Source organism: Mastigoproctus giganteus, chromosome 2 (assembly GCF_048544385.1).
Source record: "Mastigoproctus giganteus isolate SK-2022 chromosome 2, ASM4854438v1, whole genome shotgun sequence".
In the NCBI taxonomy this organism is placed as follows: Eukaryota; Metazoa; Arthropoda; class Arachnida; order Uropygi; family Thelyphonidae; genus Mastigoproctus; species Mastigoproctus giganteus.
Window position 1 is genome coordinate 252,733,077 of NC_143576.1, and position 12,210 is coordinate 252,745,286.

Consider the following 12,210-nt stretch of genomic DNA (forward strand, 5'->3'; position numbering starts at 1 on the left):
AATAATCACCTGAGAGGACATAAATTCAAATTGAGGAAAGACAGATGTAGGATTGATATGTGGAAGTTTGCCTTTAGCCAGCTGGTAGTTGGTTGGTGGAACAGGCTTCCATCCTTTGTTGTGGAAGTTGATAACCTAAATAAATTTAAGGCTGAGCTGGACAGGTATTTGGAACGAATGGAGGGGTGAAATGGGAGTGGTTTTTTTTTTTTTTTTTTTTTGGCTGACCCTGCATAAGCTTGCTTTCTTGCATCATATGCCTCTACTAATGCTAATATGTACTTAACTTATATATACATTATTAATTTTTAAAATTATGGTACTACTTGGGAGCATCAGGTTTGTAGTGACCCCAACCAATATCCTCATTTACACTATTTAAAAATTTAATATTCAAATCTAATTGTCATTAGAAATAATTCCCACACACACAGGGTGTTTCGTTACATGAACCATACTTTAAGATTGATAAAAAAAACAAAGAAACAATGGAAAATGTTTGTGTAAACATGTCTGATTCTGAACAGTTACAAAGCCATGGCTGTTTGAACTTTCAAGAATGGTCATCAAGTTTTCAAAAGTGAAAAATAAAATATGAATAAGCAAATATGTACCTAGCATCATGAATAAACATTTTATTAGGTATGTGTCTGCTCAATTCATCTAGATATGGCCCACAATATGAAGCACTCTCTATAAGAACAGACATGGCACAAACTAACTGGTGTGCGGATGGTGGAGACTTAATGGAAAGATTGTAAATGTTTATAAATAGAACCTACAAAATCCCATCCCCAAAACACCATGATTGGTTGCAGGCCTTCTGGTTTTTAGATTTTGGTGATCCCAAAATCAAAAAACCAGATCCCAGTTATATATGGGAGCTCTTAAGGTGCCCTTTGTAATGCTATTAGTTTTAAATGACATGGGAAAATCTGGCTGATATAATTGTCACCAGCATTGCTTCTGGGAAAGGAGACAACTTTTTTCTTTGTTTTTTTTTTTAAGAGATCCAACTTTATCCAGAACAGTCCAGAAATTAGTTACTGTCTATAGCATTCTTGGACTTTTACATTTTGATAACTAATTTATGCATGTTATACAAGGGCGGGTCAATAAGTAATGCACTATAAACTTACCATCTTTATTATCTGAGATACTGCAACCATACTTCACATACATAAAATACAGTCTTTCAACTTTGTGAAAATATCACCCAACGTAAGAACCACTACACTCACTGCATTTTCTCCAATAGGTCTTTTGGTTTTCAGAACTCGATTTTTTGTTTACTTTTTTAAAAGTTTCAGAACACTTTTTCAGTGACACACTAATTTAAATTGAAAAAGAATGTTGTAGATTCTCTGTGAAAAAATATTTTTCCTTCATTAAGAGATTATTAGTCAAGTGTGGGAATAAACTTGCATCTAAGTTTGTAGAAGCTTGAAAAAATTTAAAGGACTAGACAAATTATTAGAAGGTACTGTCAAATAAACAATTTTTTTTTTTTTTTTTGACTGATGCAGCTTTCTTCCTTGCATCATTTTGGTAATACTAAATGCTTATCAACACTGCATTCCCCAAAAAAGTAGAAGTATACTAGAAGAACATGGCATACAATGCAGAATATTGCAATTTACTGTTAATATTTTTTTTTCAAACAAATAGCTCTGTTCAAGTCTAATAAAAATGTCAACAAATTTCAGTGTAACAACACATCTAGCAATGGAATAAATAATACATTAGTTATGTAGTAATCAATAATAACTTAAGTAATAATCAATAGTTCAGCAGTTCAATAAATATGTTACTGTTAAGGATAAGGTTCGTTGGGAGAGATTTTGGAAGATACTGAAAAAACATAATGCTACAATTGTAGCTTCAAGAAATGTCTTAATTGTCACAGTTACTTACTTGAAGCAATTTATGCATGCTCTCATACAAAATGGACCTATGCCTTTGTTAAATATGATCTAGCTATTGCACCCTGAGGTGCCAGTTCTAAAGTAAGGCTCAAATTTTTTCAGCGATTTTTCTGATCACTACAGAGATAATTCTACATAGCAGATCAAATGTAGTTTACAACCAAGCACATATCTGCCTAAGTGAACCAATAAAATGTGATTTTTGGGAATCTGATTTTGGAAAAATAACAGTTTGGTGTGGATTTAGTACTTGAAGCACCATTAGCTCAATATTTCTGTAAAGAATAGTAACCAGTGCTTCCTATTAGCAGCTGCTTTATGATGATATAATTCCTGTCATTGAGATCTGAGAGAGAGAGAAGCAAAACATTTTTTTAACAAGATAGCACATAACTCCACGCATAAATGCCATCCTGGATGTGCTTTATGAACATTTTGGTTCTTGAATAATACTGAGCTACTTTCCACAATAGCATTAATGTGATTGGTTGCTCAGGCTGAAGCAAATGTTAAATTTTTTACATTCTACACTTACGATGTATAGAAATTAAAGGGAATAGTTTGGAAAGTACTTAGTGTATGATGTACAGCATGTTTAAAAATTGCACAGAAAAAAACCTAGGAGCATATTCAAAAATATAAAATAATAAAGAAAAGGTTCCTATTAACATATGTCTCAAGAATCTTTCCTTTCAAATATTAAACAATCTTAAATACATAATACATAGAAAGCTCTAAAAGGAAAACATCTAAAGTAGCTGTTCAAAGTGACATCAATTTTGTTCAGTGCAGCATTCAGTGTGAACAAATCCACAATTCCCAGGTATGGCTTATTATTTAAGAACAATGAAGGACTTAATGGATTCATCAGCTTCCAAAATGTAATTTCCCAGTTTTATCATGCAAAATTAACTGAGAAATTGCATTTCTGTTGAAAACATTTGAGTCTGTTTTGAGAAAACATTTGAGATAAATTCTGATATTGTTAATGGTTTCAGCAGCTTCCAAAATGTGATTTCTCAGTTTGTCAATATAAATAGGAAAAAACATGGATTTTGTGTGAAGGACATCGTACAGGGCTGTTCCAACCAATTTGTCAGTTACTGTACTCTGTATTTAAAAATTCAAAACCATCATGGGCAAAGTGGTCTGGTACACTGTTGTGCATAAACTTCATCTCCTGCCAATTTTTGGGAGTGGAGCATGCCTTCCAATAGTTTCCACAAATTATACCACAGAAAAATGTAGGTAAATCATTCCTGAAAGCACTGCTGGTAATAAATAAGAACCAATATGAACCCAAAGAATACTACACCAAACATTAAAGGAAAATGTATGTTGATAATCACTACTGACAACAGTGTATGGATTTTGTTTGGCCTAGGGATGAGTGCTTCAAGAGTTGAGAATTCAATTTCTTATAAAATACGATTCTTCTGTAACCAGCTAGCTGAGAAATTGAGGATCACGTGTATACTGCAAAGTGAGCCACTCACAAAAGTTTGTGTTTATGCATATCTTGTAACAATAATTCTTGTACAGGCATACTGTGAAATGTATCAATTGCTGTTCATGTAATCATCTCTATGTGCTTTCAAATGAAACATTTATGCAACCTGATAAGCTCCTGGTAGGAAGTATTTTCAGCATGAAGTATTTGCTCTTTAATACTTGCAGTTCATTGAAATCTTCCTCTATCAGCATATACTTATAATGGTTTCAGCATAACTGTTTCTCCAAGTTGTCTCTCCACAGCCGCAAATTTTTTATGATTTGGTACCTGTAGAGGTGAAAATTTTTTGGCATATCTATGAACAGCAGATATGGAATTCTTTTAAATCCTGCCATAATTTAAAATCATATCAACTTAGAAAAAGTAAAGAGATTTGTAGTGTTACCCATAATATCAGTTTGACAAATGTCATACTGTAAACAACAAGGCAATCGCCATTGAATCTGAAACAAGTAACAGTGACACTCCTAATATGTATTGTGTTACACTGGCTACTGAATAACTAGTATAATTCATGCAGGAGAGAGAGAGAGAGAGAGAGAAAAAGTCTGTCTTATGGTATGTATGTTTTGTAATTTATGGTTAATGTTTAATTATCTTGGAAATTAAGACTTTTGAGACATATTTATAGGAACTTTTAAGAAAATGCTTCTGGATTTGTTACATGGAATTTTTGAATGTTCTATAACTTGAAACCGTTATTGGTTGGCTGTTTAGAGGTTTTTTGGTGCATTGACTATATCAGTTATAGTGTTCAAGTTCACATGGCTCACTGTGTATTTTTGTAAAGAGGTACAATGAAAAAGTTCTCAAATGTCAAATATGCATAGTGACTTAAACTGATTAAACTTAAATTTTCTCATTACTTTAGACTGTTTCCTAACAATTGTCACATCTGCAATTTGTCAATCCACTTATGTTTTTGGCAGGGAAACTGGAGCAACACACAAAAACATTTAAAAGTTTATAATACTAGCAAACAGAGAATAATTCTGTTCCAGTTTTAAAAGTCAGAATTCTATACATGTGTGTTGAACAAGAAAAGTTGTATACACATTGGAGGAATAAATATGAAATTAAAAATAATCATAATAAAATAAGATAATGCTCAAACTACAAATATTTTATTGTTTCCAAAAATAAGTAACTCTGAGAAAAGAAACAGAACACTAATATTAACACTAATCAGAACAGAACACTAATAATATTATTCTTGTAAAATAAAATTAGTTCGACGAAGTACAAATACACATGCTGCAAGACCTCCTATGTTAACTCCCAACAAACGTGCCTGATGCCAAACCTTGCTGCACAGTCTTATGGCCTAAAAAAAAAAGTGGATATTTTTAAGATTATTACTTCATAAGCTTGAAAACTGCATTATAATAAAGATGTAAACTCTACATCACAATGATAGTTACTTTTTACATATACAGGCATATTTGTATAAAATGTTCACATAACAGTTATCAAAAAGAAAAGCAGTACATTTCAATGAAATTTTATTAATATTTCACTGAATGATATAACATAAGTGTCATCATCAAATCTGAAGGGTATTTCACAAGTTGTCAAAAGAAAGTGAAACCAATGCTAATTCAATATCAAATGCCCATTGGGAAAATAAATAGCAAAGTCTTGATTGTAGATCTCACAACAAGCAGTCTTGTAGGGAGATCTGAAGAATAATTTATTAATAAAAGAAAACAAATAACAATCTTTGTATTTGAAAAAGAATTTCATAGAAAAAGCTATTTTAAACAACTGAGAATGCATCAATTACAGAATGAATTCAAAACAAGAAAGTCTTCAGTCTTTCGCACACTTATCAGTTATCAACTATATAATATCAGTGTACATACACCATAGTTTACCCATAAATTTAAACTATGTATGTAGTGTAAAAGGCATCATTTTAATTGTATCTCATATTGTGGCTGCCTTTACAACGAGATACCAGGTATTGCACTACTTTGAATAAGTAATGCTTCTCTAGTAGAGAAGACTACTGTTATTTATTCTCAGTGGATACCACCACCCAGACAGCACCGTTTCAAAGCTGTTGGCCTATTATCGGTGGGTGGGCAGGTACCTTGGTAATGCAACATGCCATCAGTTGCGAAGTGATTCCACAGTATGAGAGATGCACAAGGCATAATTATATATCCACTGAGAATAAATAACAGTAGTCTTTCTCTACTAGAGAAGCGTTACTTATTCAAAGTAGTGCAATACTGGTATCTTGTTGTGAAGGCATCCACTATATGAGATACAATTAAAACAATGCCTTTTACACTACATACGTAGTTTAAATTTATGGGTAAACTATGGTGTATGTCTGTACACCGTTATTATATAGTTAATTAATTAAATAACCCATATATAATTATGCCTTGTGCATTTCATCTTTAAATACTTACCAGTTATAAACAGGGTTTTTCAAGAAATTACGAAAAAATGATCATATCACCTTTAATAATAATTATCTTATTATTTTCCTTCTAAAAAAAGTATATGCTCCAATACAAGGACCTTCTGTTTGGAGGCAAAGGAAAGGATCATACTATTTCAATGGATAACAAAGTAGAACCATTATTATATGTTTTCATCCACTTGTAAAGTAATTAAATTAGAAATTTAAGGGAGAAAAACCTAAATGAAACTGAGATTTTAACAGTAAATCCTTTGCAGACAAAAGGAAAAACAGTAATTTTTTTTCTTATTTAATTAGCTGAGAGCATAAGATAGAAGAGTCTAGAATAAATTAAGAATAAATGTAATAATATCAAGTTATTTAGAAAAGCGTTTAATACTGATTAATGACTGAAGCATAGTAGCAAAACAGGTGAGAATCAGACCAAATTGAACTAGGAATGCTGTCTGAGGATGGATGACTGCAGGAACTAACGAGATTTTGGCTGTGTTGAACACTAATTTTGAAAGCTACGAAAGAAATGTTACTGATGTATTCATTTATTCAAGGAAATTAAGAGGGTCCATCTTTGGCAATAATGACTGCTCCAATGTGTTTCAGAAGACATTATACTAATTTTTGGTAGTAGTTGTTATTTGGTTTTCAGGAGCATTAGCAGCTAAGGCCATATTGCTCCGGGGATATGCGGAAAGGTCATTCCCTGACCTTTCCGTATTTGGTGGTCACGGGCTCGAACCCCGGTCTAATCAAGAAGCGTGTGCTAGGCACTGCTGCTCCTGCCCACCTGGCTACGGAGGCGCCAATTTTTGGTAGAAAGCTCATGTAACTGTGCTCTGCATTTTCTTTAAATTGGGTTTGTGAGCTCTGCTAAGAAAGAGGACCACTTTAGTCTTCTGTATTCAAATTCATCCAAAAGATGTTCAATTGGATAAAGCTCAGAGCTCTGTTTTGGATGCTGCAGAATTCCTATGTTATTCTCTTCCAGCTATACATTACAATCCTTGCTTTGTGACATGGAGCATTATATTAGAAAACATAAGGGCCAATTCCCTAAAACTAACACAATTTGGGACTCAGGAGTTGTCCTAAACATCAATGTAGGATTCAGCATTTGTGGTTTTACATAGACTTTTACAAATGGACTTGGTCCATATCATGAGAAATGACCCAGACCATGACCCCCCCCCACTTTTCTTCACAACTTTGCTGCAATGGGCAAACACAGCTCAGTACTAAGGGTTAAATATATATGTAACATTTGTTGTGTTCAGTCAAAGGTTTTCTTTTCCTATACTCTGCATGGCTGCTCATTTAGAATAAATAAATTATTCACTGTTTTAACACTACTAATTGAGGAGTAATGGGAAATGAGCAAGTTTTGAAATAATCTGTCTTGGTGGTATATTGAAGTTTTTAATGAATAGTAGATTTGCTTCTTTTGGTGATTCTATTCAATTAAAAATGAAATAAGTAATTTTAGGTCAAGTTGTTGATAGCTATATTGTTCTAAAGTGAGAATAAGCCTAAGCTTCATCACTGTCAAAGGCAGGAATATGGCATCTATCGACAGAAAAAAAAAAAAAAAAAAAACAGAACACAGTAGTATATTATTATCATATTATAGATGCTTATTCATTAAACAAGTAAGAAATTACGCCAATCTTTTTCGTGGAATGCTTCCAGTCAATTCTCTCCCAAATGTGACAAATAAAATAAGATGAAAAAAAAAAAAAAAAAAAAAAAAAAACGAATTAATGAATTCCCTCACTCATAGAGATACGACCAAATCAGATGTGCAATGGAATCGAAAGCCTCAACCCAATCCCGAAACATATTACACCACTGCAGCAAGACCATGAGTGCGAGAAGACATTGTGTCAGAATAAATAGTTAAAACTGCTTCCGATAATAAATAATCAAAAACACTATTAAAATTAAAAGGATTAAAAGTTACTATTTGGATGTTTCCCTTCCTTAAGCAGACCACGCTTTTTGGTTGATCGCCGTCTTCACAGGATGGGAATTTTTTCCACGAAAAAGATTGAGGTTGTTGTTGTTGTTATTTGTTTTTTAGGAGCATTAGCAACTAAGGCCATATTGCTCCGGGGATATGCGGTGGTCATTCCCTGACCTTTCCGCATCCTCCGTATTTGGTGGCTCACGGGCTCGAACCCTGGTCTAATCAAGAAGCATGTGCTACACACTGCTGCTCCTGCCCACCTGGCTACGGAGGCACCAGATTGAGGTAATCTCTTATTCTTAACTTGAAAGCAGTTATCTGCTACTAAGTTGAAGAAAGGCATTCCAACCTGGTATGTATTTCAACTCATCACAATTATGTTCCATGCTCATCGTGGACTAATGTTATTAGTGGAGTCCCTCAGGGTTCAGTGTTGGATCCATTATTGTTTTCTGTATTTATAAATAATATTGATGATGGTATATCAAGCTTAATGTCCAAGTTTGCAGACGATACAAAGGTTGGCAGGGTTGTTAAGTACACTACTGACGCTATGCTGCTGCTGCTGCAACAGAATCTGGAAAGGTTGAGCAGATGGGCTGAGAGGTGGCAAATGAAGTTTAACATTGACAAATGTAAAGTACTACATATGGGAAACAGCAACCTCAGAGCAATGTATCAACTCTGTGGTACTACACTCACAGTGGTAGAGAATGAAAAGGACCTGGGGGTAATTGTGCAGGCAGATATGAAGTTCTCTGACAGTGCAGACAGGCTGCAAGAGTGGCTCATGGTGTCTTGTAAATGATATACAGGAATTTTTCTAGCAGGGATAAGGAGGTGATTATTCCCTTGTATAAGGCAATGGTCAGGCCACACCTTGAGTACTGTATACAGGTCTGGAGGCCTCATTTCAAGAAGGATGTAGAGCTGTGAGAACGAGTACAGAGAAGGGCAACAAGATTAGTTAACAGAACAAAGGGTTGCTCTTACGAAGAAAGGCTTAAGTTTTGCAAATTACTGATCTGATAAAGGTGTCTGATCTGATCTGATAAAGGTGTATAAAGCCTTGACTGGTTTGAGCATGCTCAATGCTGATGGGATTCTTCCTCTTGCTGAGCATAATCACCTGAGGGGGCATAAATTCAAATTGAGGAAAGACAGTTGTAGGACAGATGTGCGGAAATTTGCCTTTAGCCAGCGGGTAGTTGGTTGGTGGAACAGACTTCCATCCCTTGTTGTGGAAGTTGATAGCCTAAATAAATTTAAGGCTCAGCTGGACAGGTATTTCAAACGAATGGAGGGGTGAAGTGGAAATTTTTTTTTTTTTTTTTTTTTTGGCTGATGCTGCATAAGCTTGCTTTCTTGCATCATATGCCTCTACTAATGCTAATCTCTTTTTTAATATATTAAAAAGTCATGGAAGTTATTGAGCCCTGTAGCTCTGAATTTTTTACAAATTCTTATTTGAGATGCTTATTCAAGAAAAACAATACTGCCTTCTGAAATAAATAACATTTGCCTTTATAATAGCTGTAATTTATCTCTGATGACTATGGGAATACCTTCAACTGATTAACAGTACTAGGCAGCTGATATTTTTCTCCACTACTTGAAAGCAGTTATCTGCTGCTAAGTTGAAGAAAGACATTTCAACCTGGTATGTATTTCAACTCATCACAATTATGTTCCATGAAATTCCAGTTGGGTCTGTGTTGGTAGGAACAATTTTTTGGTGTCACCCCCTTAAATGACATGCCTACAAGTCTGACATTGTGGCTCAGAGCATTATTATGTAGGATATGTTTTCATCAAATTGCTATATATGAATTAAAGAGACAATGTTATGTGTGTGTGTTCACCAATTAAAATATTTACTGAACTACAATTTAATTTTGGAAAGATTAGCTCAAAGAATGTGATAACAGTTAGTTTAGTTTCTTTAGTGGGAACAACAAAAAAAAAAAAGAAAAACTACTCTAAGGAAAGTGAAGTTTTCATTTTGCCACTTAGTTTCATTACTTTGCTATTCCAACTGGCCATGGATAAGTTCTCAGCAATTATGATTAAAACTGGAAATGATTAAAAGATGTAAAATAAATAGGAAATGCTTACATTAAAGAGACTTCTCTTATCATGAGTGAGCAGAACAGCCCGGCCTGTTGAGGGTCGACTTACTCTTGCCATCTCTTTTAGCAACTTGGGGTATAAAGCACGGTTATCTGCCTTTGATCCAAGCCTTTTACCAAATGGCTAACAGCAATATGGAAAAATAATCAGAATTATATGAAAAACATAATGAAGAAAACAAAGGAACTAAAAATTATTTTTAATTATTTTACATAAAGTTACCTAGTTTAGTTATTAAAGATTGCATAAACTAAGAGGTTCCTATCTGCAACAGATTTTCACCACTAAAAATAATGTTTATGTACACAGATTTATTTATTATTTTCCTTCTAAAAAAAGTATATGCTCCAATACAAGGACCTTCTGTTTGGAGGCAAAGGAAAGGATCATACTATTTCAAAAGTTTACCATTTTATATATTTTAAAACAGTTATAAAGTTACTACAAAAAAAAAATAAAATAAAAAGCAGCACATTACGGCACACACTTGACTGTTTTCATAAAACAGTCAAGAGTTAAGTTCAATAAATGCTATACATTGTCTATGCCTATCCCATTTTTAAACTTTTATTTTTATCAATGCATTTATTGATGAATAATATATTAAAACTCAGAAATATAAAATTAAATTTTGATTGATGAATAATATATTAAAACTCAAAGGTTATTACATAACAATTTACTAAAATAAAACATACATAAACAATATTATTTTGTTTTTGATAACTAATTTATTAATCAGAGGAAGCGGAAAATCTTCATGTAATGGACCAGTTTCTAAAACCATTGTTCATATCACCCAATTTTCTCTTGAAAATTGGACAATCTGATTTTACAAAATATATAACAAATTATATTACTTGTGCATATGTCTGCTCTGATATTCCCCCTCAGAGACTTAGAAATTTGGAATTTCCTCTCTCCATTCTCTGGCTTAAAATCTCTCTACCTCATTTTGTCAAATTCATCTGCCTCTATCATTCTCTCAACTCCATTAAACACTTGGAACTCTTTTTTTTTTTTTTTTAATTCCTTTTTCTTTGAAACTTACTTTCTCTAGTCTAACTTTCCTAACAGTGAGGTAATTTTTCTTGGTGATTTTATTGTTTAAAATTCCAGCTTGTTTCTATTTCCTAGTCACACTGACCCAGCTGGTTGAGATGCTGCTGCTTTGCAATTAGTAATGACCTCACACAGACTTCATTTACCTATCAGAATACCAGACAAGCCTAACCACATAGCCAACATTCTCGATCTTTTTCTCACAGACAACATTTTCAAGTACACACTCAAGGTGAGTGGTCCTTTAGGCACCTCATATCACAACTTGGTGATGATCACTTCTCCAAAATGAGCATTTTGCTCATGGCCATTCTCAGCCTGGTCTTGTTTGCTACTATAAGAATGAAAAACAGAATAATCTGCAAGGTTTCTAATCTTTTCCTTGAATTACTGTTTTAAATCTCCCAATGTCAATGTTGGCTCAGATCATGTCAGTGAAATTATTCTTATAGGTTATCTAAACCTAGGTTTTCCAATAAATGTGCTAAGGTTGTTCAAGATATGATTGTTGCATATCACAATGGCATGCATGCAAATCTCCAGTTCATTTTCTGCCTATGTAAAAGTTTGCAGCAGTTGCAAAGCAATTATTAATAAGTCAAAACTAGATTTTGAACAGGCTAAGAGTAGAAAACTTGTTTCTTAGCCAAATGGTAGTCGAGTATTCTGGTCTCTTGCCAAAGCTATTATCCACACCTTTTTGATTATTGGTACTCCTATCTCTGTTAAAACTTCATGGTTCTATTGTCACCTCAGATAAAGATAATGCCAACTTGCTAATATATAACTATTGCACTGATGATCTTGGTAAACCACTTCTTAACCATTCCCAATACACTCCATTTAATGACTCCTGTGGTCTTCCATCAAAAGGAAGTCAGAAGAATTTTGAACAATTTTGATGCCAAGAAAGCTCCAGGTCCTGATGATATTTCTCCACCTTTTCTCAAAACCTGTACTCCTGTGTCATCATTTTACACTCTCTTATTCCACTGGGATTTTTACTTCTGCTTGGAAATTTACTCATATACAGCCAGTTGCTAAAAAAGGGTGACAAATTCCTCCCATCCAATTATCATCCCATTGTACTTATTTCTACTCTTTCTAAATTAATTGAGGAATCCATTAACAGCCCCTAAACTATGTAGAAACTTTCCTCTGCTCAATCTGCTCAATGTTGCCAATA

At 33.7% G+C, this 12,210-nt stretch overlaps 1 protein-coding gene across 1 annotated transcript in view; it reads right to left on the minus strand.

Annotated features, from left to right (window-relative positions):
• Positions 1–4,645: 4,645 nt before the first annotated feature.
• LOC150090384 (tRNA (guanine(6)-N(2))-methyltransferase THUMP3-like) overlaps positions 4,646–12,210 on the minus strand; it is a 76,757-nt gene continuing 69,192 nt past the window's right edge. Inside the window, exons 6-7 of the mRNA XM_090390295.1 lie at positions 9,948–10,085; positions 4,646–4,762 (exon numbers count right to left, since the gene is read on the minus strand). Coding sequence (XP_090246421.1) covers positions 4,646–4,762; positions 9,948–10,085 — 255 coding nt within the window. The remainder of the gene's footprint in view (positions 4,763–9,947; positions 10,086–12,210) is intronic.